The 17,746-nt window shown below is 40.2% G+C and overlaps 1 protein-coding gene across 1 annotated transcript in view; it reads left to right on the forward strand.

Moving 5' to 3' along the window:
- Positions 1-17,746, forward strand: part of ARK2N (arkadia (RNF111) N-terminal like PKA signaling regulator 2N) — a 45,616-nt gene that overhangs the window by 24,914 nt on the left and 2,956 nt on the right. The window contains exons 3-4 of the mRNA XM_058043448.1: positions 9,416-9,598; positions 13,695-13,821. Coding sequence (XP_057899431.1) covers positions 9,416-9,598; positions 13,695-13,821 — 310 coding nt within the window. The remainder of the gene's footprint in view (positions 1-9,415; positions 9,599-13,694; positions 13,822-17,746) is intronic.

Consider the following 17,746-nt stretch of genomic DNA (forward strand, 5'->3'; position numbering starts at 1 on the left):
GATGATAATAAGAGCAGAATATTCTAAAGCATGACAGCTTTACAAATCTTCCCGTGCATGCAGAAGCAGCTTTTTGCAGTGACTGGTTTATTTTAATGTGTATGTCTGTAAGCATGCCCATAGTATTTTTTGTAGAATAGTATAAATGGAACAATTAGGTATTTCAGAGAAAATTGTGTAAGGAGTTCAGTTGAACTTATTTATGTCTCAGACTGAAACACCTTTACATATGTATCTCATAAATGGATAATAACTTAACTACATATGTAGCCAGTGAAACTTCTGCAAATTTTCAATGTTTTAGTCAGGTGGTTCTTAAAAAAGAAAAAAAAAAATTGAAATAATTCAATGTATGAATAGATAAAAATTTGTGTTTGGTTACTGGAGGCAAAAATTTAAACATTTTATTTTTTCCATCACTGCTAACTGTTATTTTCAATGCAAACAGCTGTGAACATAAAGAACAAGCAGAGCATAACAGAAGTTGAACCTGCAAACTTTAAAGCTGTACTCTTTCTAGGATAAAATTATCTCAAGGCTTCCAGAAGACTGGGGGAATAGTTCCTGTTAGATATAACTTCAACTTAATTTCCCCACGAAAGCTACCTAGTTGAAGGCTAAGCACACTTGTGCAAGATCAGTGGCTGTAAATTGTTTTGTAAGTGGTAAATAATATTTCCTTTCCTCACTCTTTCTGCTTGGCTCACAACCAGAGCCAAATCTTCAGCTTTGTCACAAACCCTGTCCTTTGAAAAGAGAAGTGTGCACCGATGTGCACAGCTGGGTGCTGCTCCATGAGCTGGTTTTCCACGTGGGGAGTGTGTTTGCCCTGAAAGTGAGAGGGGCACCCCACCTTTCTGTAGTTCAGGTGTGGCATAGCCTGCCTGGTGAAGGATTTGCCCATAAACAGGAGCATTTCTCTTCTTGCTCTGTATTCTGAATCCAGGAGGAACCAACCTCCAGATACCAATACTAGTGATGAGTCTGTGTTTTAACTGTGTGTCACAGTCTTTGGCATCTCTTTAAGAAAACAGGTTCCCAACACATAGTTTCAGATTTTATATTTTTTGCCTCCTGGGAAAATTTTCACTATATTTTTATGACATGGCTGCAGTTGAGTTTGTCATGATTTCCATTATAAGCTCTTATTTTCAAAGGGCTTCGACTAGAAACCCTCAGGGAGTTAAAATTTCTTCAGATGAAATTTTAACATAAATTTTTATCTTACCCATTCTGTATCTCATGGAAACAGTCTGACTTATCTAAGACTACTTTAGGACTATTGGAAGAAAGCTCATCTACTTTTTAACTCTGAGTTACACTTTGAATGTGTGTTTATGCTCATATCTCATCAAACTACTTCAAAACCACCATATTTAACAAGTAGAAATCAGTAGGAGTTTTGCACAGACATGGAGAACCACAGAAATTTAGAGTTTCTCTAATTGCCCCAGGATTTATACTTCAGAATGATGTGAAGAAACATTTTAGTTCCTTTAAGGAATTTTACTTTTGGCTTGGAAAGGTCAGATGCATCGAGTCAGGTGAGCTGGTGTAAACTGGTGTAATTCCAGGGATTTTGTGCCAGTTTAAACCTAACTGGCCTGTTCACAGAATCATGGAATATTTGGGTTGGAAGGGACCTTAAAGCTCATCCAGTGCCACCTCCTGCCATGGGCAGGGACACCTTCAGCTATCCCAGACTGCTCCCAGCCCCATCCAGCCTGGCCTGGGGCACTGCCAGGGATCCAGGGGCAGCCACAGCTGCTCTGGTTCAGCTCCTATATTATCACTTCAAATATTGAATTATGTGTTTTTAATATGGCAGCTGTTCCAGCCTGGGAACAGTGGGGCACCTTTACCCCGGAGTTGGAATTTAGCAGCAGGTGATACACAGTGGTTTTGGTTTCATGTTTTTTGTGCACGTGCACAAGAAGTAAGCCTTTATATAAAGGTTCAATTTAATTTTCACTAAATGTCAAAATGACATTGCAGAAAAAGGAGTTCCTTCTAGGATCAGTCCCTTTTTAGGAGTTCCTGGAAGTCCAGGGGCTTCAGTGTGCAGTGTTTTTGCAGGCTTGCCTGCAGGTTCTTCCCAAGGCATTCATGCTCCTTTCAGTGGGGTTTGGTGAAGAAGGTCTTTAGGGATAAATATCTGAATGGTCAGGTTTTATTTAGGAAAAAAAATTTATATACATTAAACAAACTCAAGGCAATGAAACTTTTTTTCAAATTTTCTATTGCAAAAATAACAGTGCAGGGAAAAAAAGAGTCAAAATCTAAAACTTTCAGTGTCATTTTTAACAGTACTAGGACAGAATAATTCAGGCAGAAATACACATTTATTTTTTTAAGCTCAGTGTCTGTTAATGTTTGTGCAGGATTGTTTGGTTATTTTATCTGAGCTGCTAGGGTAAAGACTGAAAAACCAATCTTAACTTCAATGAAAGGGGATTATATTTTGCAGTTATGTTACAAATTGGAACATATTTATTATCACTGTTTTCTCTTTTAATGTATTTTGTCTCTTTCTGTATCCACATACTGTATGTGGATAAATTTATAAATAATATTTCAGGGGCATTAAGAATTAAACTTTAGCCCCATTGATAGTAGTAGAAATTTTCTACTGGTTTTAATGGGGCTGGCATTTAATCTCATTAAAAATTGAACTTATTCTGCAGTTTTTTGTCCAGAGGATCCTCCAGCTGACCTTGAGGGGAGCCTTTGCCTGATGGGGGATGTGTGAATCAGGCCAGTTGAGTAGATGTTTTTGAAATAATGAGGGTCTGCACTGTGACCACTGCAGTTACAAGTGTTAGAACAAATGCACTGTGTGATTTGTACTGTAGAAGCCAAAATAATCAGGCTGATTGACAGAGATGGACAGTACCTTGCGAAAGATGAAGCCAGAAGTTGGTATTTCTCCCAAATTTCATTAATCGCTTGGTATTAGGTCAGCAAAATGAAGGCACATGGAAAAATAGGCTTAATAAGTTAGCAGGGATTTCAAGTGCGATGGAGCAGGCAATTAGTCTGGACCATCAGAGGCTGCATCAGTCCTTCCATGGAAAGGTGCAGTTTGTGCTGGGGAAAATAGGATATATTCTGCAGGGGTGCATGTTATCTGCCTTTTCCTAATGGAAGTTGTGTTAACACAGGGAATTATTTACTTTCTTTAACTACCATGGCTATGTAAGGATGTGACGATTTCCAAAACCCTCCTGAGACACTTCTCCAAGTAAAACTAGGAAAGAGATCTGGTTGATATACCTGCTATCATAATTACTGCATTGTTAGGCAGCGTCACAGAAAATAACTCCTGTAATGAGATACAAAGTGAATTCCACTTCCCAGTATTCTCAATCCATAGCCATATTCCATGTGCCTTTGCTTAACGCACAGTGAAAAATGCTTTGTTATCTTCATTCATAATTTACTAAAATTAAATCCAAGATATTTTCCATCCAGTCATCAAAAAGCCTGAAAGTATGAATGTTGTTTCGCAAGACTTGAATTTTTGGAATTTCTTTTCTTGTGATATATTAAAAAGTATCCAGTCTGAGAACAAATGATAATTTGATCATGTTGCTTTGATTTTATTTTATTATTATGGTTAAAAGAAACACCAAACAGAAAAGCTTTACTGTGTGAAACAAAGGAAAATGTCAGGAAAGTGGATTCACTGATAAGGTTCACTTTATGATTTTAGAGAGAATGTTGTTACACTGCTATTGTTTTTTATTGTACTTACAATGTATTATTTGCTTTACCCTGTAAATTTTGAAATGTAACTACTGTAACCTGGAATAAATAAATAAACCTAAATAGCAGTGAAGTGCTCCATGTTGCTAAACAACACAAAAAAGCATAAATTTCCAGCCCCCCACTCCCCTTTGGGAATTATTTGAGGGTTCAGGTAGTTTGTGCCATTTGAGCTGCACATACTTTTGAAATGGAAGGTCTGGGTCATGTTTTAATTAATTCCAGGTTTATATTGCTTATCTGAAACAAAAAGGCTGTCACTTCACCCTGTAGGTTTTGTATCAGTATATTATTTTGATTGTGGTCATCTGACCTTAAAATTTATATAGGTAATAAAGTCAATTTTATGTTTTGTGTAATCTGGAAGTAAATGAGAGCTATCTGTTAAATTTAAGCATCCAGTGTAAATGAGGGCGTTCTTAGGTCTTTAATTACTCTAAAACATCTCAGCATTCTCATTTGTTCCATAGAAATAAATTCAGGTAGAGTAGTGAGGCTGCGACCATCAGTGCCCGCGTTCGCAGCCAGCAGGTGGAGGTGAGGCTGGCAGAGGCTGTGCAGCCTTTTTAGCATTTGCACCTTTCCCAAAAGCAGTCCTAGGCACTGCTTCTAAACTCCTCAAACATTCAGCAGTTAAAAATAGCCCAGTAATTGGAGGGGAATGTTGTTTTCAGCCACGCTGAGCTCCTCTGCTCCTTAGCCTTGAGCAAGCTGCAGGCTGCTGCCTGCCTCAGTTTCCCTCGTGGACAGAGGAGGTTAATAACCACCTCGGAGTTCTCCAGGATACACCAGTGGAGAGCTTTTTATAAGAACAAAGTGCTGTAATTATTGTTGCTTTTATTACTGTACTGGTCTGTGTGTCTTAAAACTTGGGGTGATTTTCATACCTAAATATGGCTCCGTGTCTCTTCCTTGCAGGGACACTAATGAGCAGCTCAGACCACCAAAATTAGGGGTTTAATTTTGGATTTATTTTAGTCGGGATAGGCCTCTGGAGATTTCAGCGTTTTTTCCTCTACTTATAGAGGAAACGTTGCGAATTTTAAATCCCATCCCTGAGGCTGGAATTTGTCTTGTGGAACTTGAGCACTGTAAAATTGAGGTGCCTGGGCTGAGGTGGTGTCTAAGCTTTTTCTGTTTGCTGGGGAAGGAGGGGAGATGGGGATGAGCAAGGTGATGCTCTTGATGCTCCAAGCTGCAGTTTCCAGGCTGAGTTTGTCCGACTCTCAACTTCCTCTCTCTGGCTGCAGTGGGAAGGAGTTGAGGTGATGAGCTCTGCTCAGCATGCCTAAATGTAAGAAAGGTGAAGAGAAATAATGACTTGTGATCATAGAATGGTTTGGGTAGAAAGGGACCTTAAGGCTCATCCCATTCCACCCCCTGCCATGGGCAGGGACACCTCCCACTGTCCCAGGCTGCTCCAAGCCCTGTTCTTGGGCACTGCCAGGGATCCAGGGGCAGCCACAGCTGCTCTGGGCACCCTGGGCCAGGGCCTGCCCACCCTCCCAGCCAGCAATTCCTCATTCCCAATGTGCCAGAATCTGTGCCTGCCCTCTGGCAGTGGGAGCCATTGCCTGGGTGCTGTCCCTGCCTGCCTTGTCCCCAGGGGCTGTGCAGCTCTCCTGGAGCCCCTGGAGGCCCTGGCAGGGGCTCTGAGGTGTCCCTGGAGCCCCAACACCCTCAGCTCTCAGCCTGTCTCCACGGATTTCAAGGACTTGATTCCCCACTCAGGCTCTGCCAGTGAATATCTTGTGTTTCCTTTGCAATGGTAAGCAGGCCGTGCAGTGCAAAGGGACAGTGCTTCTTATGGAATGGCTGCTTTTAACCTACAGCTGAAATTTTACGCTTGAGTTCCCCTTTCTGCTTGTGCTGCCGTTATAATGAAGTAAGGGATAATAGGAGTGTGGATCTTACAGCATGGGTTAGGCTGCTGAGTGCTGAGATGTGGCTCTAAGAAAAGCAAGGGAGCAGGTAGCAGATGAGAAGTGTTTTAATTTTCTGTGTTGCTAGTTGAAATTGAGAATTGATTTGTGTGGACCTGGATTTTTGTGCATGTGAGTTCTGATTCAGTTGTTCAGAGTGGAATTAGTTTTGATGAGCTGTGTAAATTAAGGGAGAGTTGGACACTTGGAAATGCTGTCCCCGTGATGACCTCTGCCTCTGAATTCTTTGGGGAAGAGAAAAAGAAAGCAGGCTTTCCCTCCCCCCTTATAGCATTAAATGTCAACAGCTGTATTTTGCTGCTGGTACTTATTAACTTTCAGCCTTGCCTTTTTCAAGCATTCATTGCTTTAGAAATGAATTAGTGCTTGTCACCAGGGAAATGTACTTCTTCCAGCTACCTTGGGTTCTCAAAAGATGTAATTTTTCTAAAGTAGATACTTTAAATTACTGACCAGGGAACCTCTTGACCGCTCTACATTAAGTCTTGGTTCTGGCATGGTTTGTCTTGATGTCTGTTTTTTAATATTTTGAAATCCTGTTAGGGTCAGTAATTATGTGTAGTGTCTCTATTACAAAGAAAAGATGATGAATTATACCTATGCTTGTAGTTAATCCTTTTTACCTTTTCAACCTGAAAGCATTTTTTCACTTTATTTCCTAGCTGAAGCCAATTGTCATTATTTCTTGGTACCATTCATTCACTTTGCATCACATCACTGGATGATCATGTACTTGGCTAGGGAAGTATTATTTATTTCCAGATTTAACCACTCCTGTCCCTTCCATGCAGCCCTGAAAAGGAAACAGCTTTTGGGAACAGAGGATTTTTATACGATTTTTTTTAATATGCCTTCACTGCAACTTCCATCTAGTTGTTGTTGCCGGTAACTTCTTTATTGTTTGGTTTTGAGTGGTTTTTGTTGATTTTTTTTTAAACACATGTGAGCATTTATGCTTATTTATTTTTTTGTAAATATGTGGGATCTGAGGATTTGTTGCAGTTTGGTGGCCATTATCTTGGCTTTGTCAGTCATTTACTGATGATAGGTGTAGATAAACGTGGTGCTGGGGGCCTTTCCAAATTTCCAGATCTGATCCTGAAAGGCAAGGCTGAGAACTGCAAAAATAGATCTCTGCTGTGCTTGCTTTGTAAATAGGCATCTTGTTTGGGGTTCTTTTTTCCAGATTGTTAAATTGGTGGCTATTACCCTGACAAATATAATTACAGTGTATAAATTATATTGAAAATATTTTTGTCTGTTTGATGTATACTGAATTTAAGCTAAGTTATAAGGTGTGCTCTTTGGAAGTGTGGAAGATACAAGAGTGGAGCTACAGATAACAAGTTTATGCTTGTATTTCCTACTGATGAAGACTTTCACACAAGTTATTTCTATGGGTAGGTGATGAGAATATCACTCTGCATGTATATACATTGATGATACATTTTTGCATGATTATACATGTAGGAGTGGTACAATTTTGACTTGAGACTATTGGTGCCTTTTGTCCAAATACAATTTTACTCGTGTGGACACGTCTATCTAAAAATCAAATTTCGCTTCTGCTTTTGGAGGTCTGAGTCAGAAGCGAGAGAAACAAAGGCCTGAGGGAACAGTCCCAAGCTCCTGAAATCTTAGATAACCTGTTGAAAAAATGGTCAAATAGTCAATATTGTACTTGACCCTCGTATCTTCTGCACTCGACTGTTTATTTTTACAGCTCACATTATATATGTTCACGCTGAACTCTGATGATAAGACTGAAAGAAAACATGCCTCCCATGATTCAGTCCAGCCCTAACTTCTGCATGTAATTTAATCATCAGCTGTCACAAATAATTAACTGAACATCAGCCAGCTTAATTCCGAACTCGGTATTCCATTATTTTGTAATTGCCTTTTAAAAAGACAAAGATTGCCTTCCAGTTAATTATCAGGAATTCTGTTCCAGTCATAATCATCAGCGTTTCATGTTGCGAACAGTTTGGTCTTTAATACATTGGCATTTAACTACTCATTTATTTTTGTTGGGTCTGTTTTAACTTTGTAATGTAACATTGTTTCATGGAATTGTTGTTTTGGAGGCAGGTCTGAGCCGAAATATTTTGCGAATTTCTTCATACCTTGTTGCAAAACTGATCTTTAGTACGACTTAAGCAAAATGTCACTCTCTGATGAACTGTGTTGCTAATCACAAAGTAGGGGTTTCTGAAAATAGTCAGTTGAATTTTATTTCAGGCACCAAGTAATTAAAAAACACCCCCTCCAAAAAACCCCTAAAAGCAAAATCCATTCTAAAAACCTCAGAAGAACAGCCTTTCAGAGAAGTAAATTTGAAACTTCTAGTTCATCATGTTCTTTCAGTCTTCAACAGCCTCTCAAAACTATGAAAACAGTTTTTCCTAAGGCTTTTCATTTTATTCTTTATCACTTCAAAATATTTTATTAGTCATTTTGTAACTCTGCAAGTCCTGTCTTCCTGAACACATTCTTAGCTTATGATTATTTTATATTATCCCATACAAGTTGTACCCTCCATGTATCACACCCATAACAAAAGGTCCTGCAGATGCTCAGCTGCAGAGCTCCAAGAGCCTCCTTGGAGTTAAAGAATTGCAAAGATGCCGAGCCTTGGCCCAGCCTGTGTCTCATGCTCATTTGTGTGGATGAAGCCTTGGTCCAAATAAAGTTTTGATCCTCTCCTTTGGGGAGGGGGAGCTCCGACCACTTTGATCCCTGCTGAGTCAGTGAGCTGCAGATGGGGCAAGGCATTTGAGCTGAAACACTCACATCCTCTCAGAATTGCATTACTTACCCATTCTCTCTGCTTCCACATCAATCTTTGTCTTGAATTTGCCTGGTTTTTTTTCCTGACCCTCCTGTGTTTCTAGCATGCTTTCCAGTTAAAAGTTATTTTCATTCATCACAAAGAATTTAGTTGGTCCTAACAAAACAGATCAAAAAAAAGATTTTTGTTATTCCTCAAGGACAGAATCATGTAAGCAGTTTTATCTCCCTCTTTCTCCTTCATTATGGTAGCCAAAAATTCAAATGACAATCATGTTGAATGAAAAGCATATTTATCACTGTAAAAGATAATTTTGTTTCTTGTTATTCTTGACCTTATAAAAAACCCCAACAAACACCACCAAAAAACATTGCGATTTTTAAAAATTCCCCTGCTCTTGACAGGTGACTGTTATGAAAAGAAAGTTGCCTAATGTTAAATTCATTGTCACTGGATCAGTTTTATGAAAAAGTTAGTTTTATTCAGTCAATCCTATAATAATGTAAGCTGTCACTTGACTTCTGTAAAATTCTCTAGATAAATATCTTGTCTGCCCAATTTGATGTCCTGTGATGATGTTTTTTTTTAACTGGAGGTTTTATCCTTTAAAGACTGTAAATGTAACCTTGTCAGATATGGAGATGTTTATGTGTTAATGTAAAAGACAGTAGACAAATAACTGATACTCTGATAAACGTGTGTTTCTGACACTTGTGTTTTCTGTGTATGCAAAGGTCAAAATGTCTCTGTAATCTCAGGCTGTGTTCATTAACTGAAGTTTAATAATTCATACAATTTACCACTATGTAACTTCAAGAGCTTCATATAGGATGTTGCATTAATCCTTAAAAAAATTTATTTGTACTTTTTGAGGTCTGTGCTGGTTCCTAACCCAAGTTGCTTTTCTCCCCTGCAGATGGACCCCCTGTGGTGGCTCACTATGATATATCAGACACAAACTCAGACCCAGAAGTGGTAAATGTGGACAATCTGTTGGCGGCTGCAGTAGTTCAAGAGCACAATAATTCTTTAGGAAATCAAGACTCAGGATCTGCCTGGAGAACCAGAGGGCTGCTGAATGAAATGAGTGCTGATACAGGTTTGTTTAAATTCTCTGACATTTGTGCCTGCAGTGCAGTTGGTGGGTCTCCCTTTCTTGCTTTCAGTGTTTTTGTAATTTATACAGCTGTAAAAGCTCCCTGTGTGGGTTTTGTGAGAAAACAGGACAGGTGCTTATTTAAAAGGTCTGACATTTACTCCAAAATACAAATGATAAAAATTGACAAATATTCCTGCAATATATTTTTGACATTAATTTTTTTAACTACTTTTCTTCTTCTTCTTTTCCTTCTAATTACTACAGGGAGCTTAGATCTGGGATTTTGGTAGTGTTTTTTTTTTTTTAAATGAAAGTGACCTAATCTTGTTGCTGGATGATTGATTATGACAACCCATGCCACCAGCTAGTCAACTGGCCCTAATCTTATTTTCAGGATTGGGATTGCCTGTGTATGGGGGTTTTTTTTAAACTTTTTTTTTTTTCTCTTTGTATCTGTAAAATACAATCATTAATTCTTCCCATATTCCATCTGCATTTCCAATACCACTCAGAAAATTGGACAGTGTTTTGGATGTTAGCAGGGATCATCTTCTATCAGCTTTATCACAGCTTTTTATGCCAATGTTTTACTTCCTTTTCACTCCTTTTCTTAACTCCCATGTTAGGATTTCAGGCTGCATTGGACACATAAGTCTTGCCTGGTGGAGCACAACAGGTTTGTGTTTCGTGCTGTTTCCCTAAGGTCTCCTGCCACAGGGCACCCACATGGGGAGTGTTGTGGAGGCTCTGAGCTGCTTTTCACTGTCTCCAAGGCTTAGAGAAACACAATTAGCTGGTGCTTTGTAAAGAGATGCTCCATTACTATGGAGTCTACAAGTGCACAAGTTGAGTATGAGAATCTCTGTGCATCATTTCCTCTGTGGTCCATGGCTGGATGTTGTTCCAGCCTTTTTGAAGCTTGCCTTTGTTTTCCAAGCTCACTGCTATTTTTTGCAGGACAGCAGCTGACTGATAGCTATTTGACCTCTAGAAATCCCAGTTCTTTATTAAGGGATTTGTTAAACAATTAGAACAGATGAAATCACCTGTATTACACAGCAGTAATGGATAAGTACACCAAATGAATGTAAGGAAATAAAAGGTAATGTTTCTTACCAAGCTTTCTTCCACTTTTCTCTTGAAATGCTGCAGTGCAGGTAGGATTTTTTTTTTCTTTCCTCCACATATATCCAAGGGGACTTGCAGGTAAAAGACAACTGGAAACATCAAGAGACTTCTTCATCCCTGGGAATGTTGATATGGATTTGGTCCTGGTTGTGTGGCTGTGTCAGCAGCTGAAAGGATGAATCTCTGTTTGCTCTGCATACACCTTTCCCTGCAGCCTCAGAACACATCTGACTGCACCTTTGCCAGTGCTGCCCTTTTCCTGCCAGCTCTAGGGCTGCACATTGGGAAAGCAGAATTTTCAGATCTTGCATCTGGTTCACAAGTGTAATCTTCAGCCAGGATCTTGTTTAGCAGACTTAAAGGAATGTATTTCCATGGGAAAATAGCAACATCAGCAGCTCTATCAAAGTGAAAAATCTTATTGCACTATCACATCTTTGTGCGTGGGCAAATATTTGGGGCTCTTTTGCAAGCCCTGGTGGCATAGGGCAAACAAAACATCACTTTGGGCGTCATCCTAATGTTTGTGCAAAGAAATTAACAGCGTGGGCATGAAATTTGTATGGCCAGAGGCTGTAAATCTGTCTGTCTGTGCTATAATCCTGATTAACACTCAGCTACTCTTGCAGTATTTACTCTGCTAATCATGGTTTTGCTACTGCTAATTGTCTTTTTGTTGTCTGAACTTAAAGCTGTGGTAATATGTGGAAGCTCTTTTAGGACTCCAGTTTATACCTCTGGGGGTAGTTTTTGGGGCTATTCAGGAGCTCCTTTGCTCCTTTGCCAGACATTACCCTGACAAGATAATGAAGGGTGGTTAGGCAGTAAAACAATAGATATCATATTAATAGGTATTTTATTATATTATATAATATTATGGCCATCCCATTCCCATTCCTTGTCATGGTCAGGGACACCTTCCACTATCCCAGGCTGCTCCAAGCCCCATCCAGCCTGGCCTTGGGCACTGCCAGGGATCCAGGGGCAGCCACAGCTGCTCTGGGCACCCTGGGCCAGGGCCTGCCCACCCTCATGGGGAGGAATTTCTCCCCCATGTCCAATCCAGTCCTGCCCTCTGGCAATGTGAAGCCCCTGGGAAGTGAATTAAAGCCTCTGAGCACTTTCCTTTCATGTTTCACAGTCTGCCCAGCCACTTCAAGAAATACCCATGACCCATTTTTGGGCTTTCTGGCAGTCACTGATGTTTGCCAATAAATGTTCAGCTCAACTGCAATGCTGGGAAGAGACTGTCTGGGCTATTAATTTGTTTTAAGTTCAGCTGACCAATATTTTTTTGTCTTTTGAGGTGGAAATTCCTCCTTCAGGTACCTGCAGCACAGGTGTTCCCTTCCCTTGCTAACCCTGATCCAGTCACCAAGGGTCTTGGCTTTCCAAGAGTGGCACACACAGCATGGTCTCTGCTCCTGCAGGAGAACTGCACGGCCCCTGGGGACAAGGCAGGCAGGGACAGCACCCAGGCAATGGCTCCCACGGCCAGAGGGCAGGCACAGATTCTGGCACAGTGGGAATTAGGAATTGCTGGCTGGGAGGGTGGGCAGGCCCTGGCCCAGGGTGCCCAGAGCAGCTGTGGCTGCCCCTGGATCCCTGGCAGTGCCCCAGGCCAGGCTGGATGGGGCTTGGAGCAGCCTGGGACAGTGGGAGGTGTCCCTGCCCATGGCAGGGGGTGGAATAGGATGAGCTTTAAGGCCCCTTTCAGCTAAACCATTCTATGATTCCATTTGCTTGCATCTTCCCCACGTGCTTAAAGCACTCATTAGAAAGTTTCCCTGGCGCTTGTTTCAGGTTTAATTTCTTCTGTTTCCATTTAATGTCCCTGGGGGTATAATCAGTTCTGCTTGTTCACACACCTTTGAAATCCTGTGGATCATTATTGCTTCTCCTCCTCCTCTCATCTTTGAGGAGGTGTCCACTCAAACTAGACACACATAAAATATTCACCTACTCTCAAATTTCCTGCTCAACAAATGACTCTGCCCTGTGTAGTACACCTGACCAAGTGGTTTTTCAGAAGTAGGCAGGATCAGCTACTTCAAGGCTGCCCAGCATCCCTCAGGCTAATGATAAAGAGAGACAGTGGAATTAATAATTTTCTCTTTTTCCTGAGGGAAAAAAAAAAGGGTAGAAGTTATATCTTTTAATTAACTGATTTTTCAAGGAATCTATTTTCTGTGGGAGAAATAGTAATTCCAGCTGCTTTGTGTTTCCCATGTAAGCATTATCTTGTATGACTCAACACATTCTCTAATTGGGGTGAAGAACCTTCTTAGCAGCACTTGGCAGAAAAGGCAGAAATGTGCCACACTTGCTGTGAGTATTTAGAGAGGGTTTGTGGTTTGACTGACCGACAAACTGGATGTCACTGAGGAGCTGAAATGAAAAAACAGCCTGCTGCATATGGGAGAAAACCACTTTTTCTTTTCAAGTACTTGTAATAATGTTAGAGCAGATGTGTGAAGCAGCACTGCCAGAAATGGATGGGTTTGCTGTGTTTTTTTGCTGACCATTTTCCCCTTGTTTTTTATTTAAAGAAATAAATCAATTTTCCTTGATGCGTGGATGCTTCTGTCCAGCTTATTGACTTTTTTTTTGCTGTAGGTATCATTGTGTTTGCTTAGATTGTTTTGTTTCTTAATGTCAAGGAGGCTTAGGACAGTCTGACTCTTATCATAAGAGTCTGTCTGACTGCCATAACATTTCAGCTGTAAATTCTGGTTGTTCTTGGTGCAACAGTCAGGCTTTGTTCACATTTGTGTGCCAGCACCATCACCAGAGCTGCTGACACTGGCTAAACCCAGCGATTTTCCTGTATCAGGCGATTAATTGTGAGTTGAAAAACTTGGTCTAAAAACTTGGCATTTTGTTAGGTTGGGAAGCTCCTTTTCCAGCTGATTTCTGGGTCATGTAAGCTGCTAAACACTGTCTGTATTCCCATTTTCCCCATCTCTAGGTCGTTTGGATCCAGGCTTCCTTGCAGGTGACAAAACCTCTTGTGGCAATGCCCAGGCCAATGAAGAAATTAACATTGCCTCTTCTGATAGTGAAGTGGAGATTGTTGGAGTTCAGGAACATGCCAGGTATGAATTATTGTTTCTTGCTCTAATGTTAATTTCATTTTATCAGAATGGCTGTGATACCATAATCAATAAAGAAAAAACTACTGACCATCACTTCTCTAGTTACCCATCCATGAGTGATGCCCAAAAGGCAGCAATGATGCCCTTTTCTTTTTCTGTTTTGCTGGTCATGGTGATTTTGGAATGTGTTTTTCTTTAGAAAGTGACCAATTTGATAGTTATTCAGATTAAAGTTGTGTTTCAATATCAAACTGTAACTGGCTAAAAGATGTGTGGTATAAAAATACCAAATATTGAGATACTAAGTGTACATACATCAGAAATTCAGATTTTAATGGAATACATGAATATACAAATAACTAAGTGAAAATCTTTGTGTGGGTTCTTATTTCCTTTTGAAATATTAAGTTTTTTTAACAGCTTCCACTTTATTTAATTAGTCATTAGGGGTAAAAATACTATAAGTTTTTCAATGGCTGATGTCATAAGATATCCCCTTTAGGTTAAAAATCAGATAATTTTGAATCTCAGGTTTATTTCAAGACAGGTCAAAGTAGATGAGGGTAAGGGTGCCAGAGGTTTTTCTCTCAGTCAGAAACCTGTGCAGCTGTTCTCCCTGGTAGGTATTTATTTTTATGTTACTCATCATTTTAGTCTGTAGTCTTTCCGTGGCTTAAAATATTATGAAGCAGTTAAGCAAAACTGACATTTTCTAATAGTGTGGAGTGTGAATTTGGTGGAATAAAACCAAGTTAAAACAGTACACAGACAAGCTGCTTGCAAAATTTTCTGCTGCCTAGTGGGTGCTTGGAGGCAGAAAAGGGTGTGAGGAACATGGGAGAGAGTTCCTTGTCCCTTTACTGCATCTTCCTTGAGGAAAGAAGAAAGAAAGTGTTCAGGACCCAATTTCCCAGGCAGGAAACTTCATGGATAATGTCGGCACAGAGCAGTGCTGTTGGCTGTGAAAAAAAGGAAATTTTCAGGTCCAGAAAGCAGATTTAGTCTTAGCTTTTGGAGCAGTGAAAGGTCCTTGCATGGCCAGCTCTTTTGGAGGATGGCAGTTCCTTAGGCAGCAGCTCTGCTGGCTGTTTGTGCCCAGAACCCAGGGCTGGGAGGGTTTGTGCTGGTGGCGAGGGTGTGGGTTCACCCTCAGCGCTGCTGCTGAAAGGCTGTGCAGCCCTGCACACAGCACCCTTGTGCTCCTGCCCCTCTTTGAAAGCTTTCCATGCTGCTGCCTCAATAACACTCACTCTCTGTGGGAATGCAGACATGAGCTAAATGCAGAGCTGCTGTTTAAAATGAGTTTTAGTAGATAAGAACTGAAATGATTTCAGCAAATCAGCCTGAAAGCACTCTCCTGTGCTTTCCTTTGTTCCTGTACCCATCTCCTGCAGACCTGTGTTTACTGCCTCCCTGGAATACTCACTCACACATTTCACTTGTTTGGATCCTATTTAGAGTTTTATTTCTCTTGCAGGTCTAGGCTTGCAGTTATGAAGTATTGATGGGCTTCTGGCCAGGTTGTTGTTTGGACAGGAGTTAGGTTTTTGATCAGTAATTTCTGCACACTTAGCTAGTGTGGTGTTTGGATCCTGGTTTTTATCATGCTCCCTATTCCATGTCTGGTGTGAGTTGTGACTCCCCGGAGTTTGTCCATGGTTTGTAGTTCTTCAGATGCTGAGTGAATTGGTGCTGTTTCTCATCATTGGGATATTCCTTGGCATCTGCTTAGGATACAGAGTCATATTTTTCAGTTTGTTTAATTTTTCACCAGTAGAATTTTTTTTAATCATACATGTATATAAACCAGTTTTCCTCCAGTTTTTCCTAGGAGGATTTTTGGATTTTTTATTGCCTTTACTTGGTATCTTCCCTTAGCTGTAGATTGGAACCATGTTTGACTCAATGTTTTGCTGTTGGCTGCTTGTGTGACTAGTTTGAGGATAAACACTTTTACTTTTCAGAGGTATGTTTTTTTTATGAGATAATTTATGGCTTGTTTTCATAATCTTCAGGAAGAAAAGTTAGTCTTAGCTTTGCCTAAACACTTGAGGACTGTTCTCAGAATGGTGCACCACAGTTCCTGAGACCAAACATCATATTTAATTTGCTCTGCCTACAAGATTTTCTTACCAGTTAAGCTTAAAAATACTTCTCCTTAAAAGAGAGCTTTAAAGGAAAGAAATCTCATACATTTTTTAGACTTCCAGGATCTTATTGCTAATTCCTTGTAGATATATACTTTAAGTATGTGTTTTTATGACAGAAGAAGTAATAAAAGAGCCATTCTGAACATCACATCTAAACCCAAGCAGCGTATCTGAGAAGGCAATGAGACATTTATATTCACAGAAGTTACAGCTCAGAGAATGAGATTTTTTATTCTATTTCACGAAACTCCAACCAGAACCAAGAGAGCTGAGCATAACTTAAGTAGTTTTGAAGAAAATAAATAGCACGGACGTAAATTGGAATAAATAAAATGTAAATGTCAGGGATATTTGATCAGTGCAGGAAATTGGAGTTCCTGAAATACACGTGCCTTCACAAAGAAATGGGAAAAGGTTACCCCAGCAGCCAGAGCACCTCGTGTTTATCCATGCAGCCAGGAGGAGCTGCAGCCACTGCCAGTGCTTGCAAGAGCAAAACAATTTTTGGATCACTAGGTATCAAGTTTTATTAATGCCTGTGTAGGATTTACAGCTTAAAATTGAGTGATCATCCTAAAGCCTCTAATAAATTCCTGTCATCACTTCATCATACACAAAATCATTCTACCTTTCATTTTGCATTTATTTTCTCTAATTGCTCTTAACCTGAGACTCATTTGTCATGTATCTACTATGGGTATAATAGGTAAAAATGCTGTGTGGAAGGTACCTGTGTATCGTGCTTCAGCAGGGCACTGTAGCCTTATCTTCAAATACACCTTTTAGTCTCGTTGGCTGCAGTCACTTAAAGCTTAAATGTTTTGCTGAAGTGGGACTGAACTGTTGTCAGTGAGCATTTCCCAGAGTGTTTGTAATTCTCATTTAAAAAGACCAAAAGAAAAAAAAGTCAGGCATAACGACTGTAATAACATAATTAGCAAGATCTCTTTTGCAATTATTGTAATGTAAGTATCATTACCTCCTTGTTTTAATATGGCTTTGATTTAATATTGCAGTATAACTTTTCATTTTCTCGTAGACAGCCTCACTGCAGATTTTTCTCTTTTTAGAAAGTCCAGTGGGTAAAGCTGCATCAGGAAACTGTGCATGGGATTACACATGATGGGGGAGGCTTCCTGAAGATCCTTGGGATGCATGCACATATTTTTTAAGGAGGATCACTGTGATGGTGTTCACAGGGGTCTCTAGTTGAGGGAAGAGACGAGGGTTTGACTCCATATTTCAGAAGGCTTGATTTATTATTTTATGATATATATTACATTAAAACTATACTAAAAGAATAGAAGAAAAAGTTTCATCTCAGAAGGTTAGTTAAGCTGAGAATAGAAAAGAATGAATAACAAAGGCAGCTGTCCCAGACTCTCTGTCCAAGCCAGCTGACTGTGATTGGCCTTTAATTAGAAACAACCACATGAAACCAATCACAGATGCACCTGTTGCATTCCACAGCAGCAGATGACCATTGTTTACGTTTGTTCCTGAGGCCTCTCAGCTTCTCCGGAGGAAAAAATTGTAAGGAAAGGATTTTCATAAAAAGATGTCTGTGACAGATCACATTACACTCACTAGCATTCCTTTGGAATAATTTAATCCCCAAATTTAAATCCAGCTTTGTTCACTGGGCATTTGAGATGCCGCGGACTCTACAAGTGGAGAGTCCAGTTTGGAGAGAGAGGGAAGTGCTGCCCAGACAGCGAGCATCTGGAGGAGGGGGTGTGTTGTGTGCGCTGAGCAGTGTCCCTGAGGCTGTGTGT

Source organism: Melospiza georgiana, chromosome Z (genome assembly GCF_028018845.1).
Source record: "Melospiza georgiana isolate bMelGeo1 chromosome Z, bMelGeo1.pri, whole genome shotgun sequence".
In the NCBI taxonomy this organism is placed as follows: Eukaryota; Metazoa; Chordata; class Aves; order Passeriformes; family Passerellidae; genus Melospiza; species Melospiza georgiana.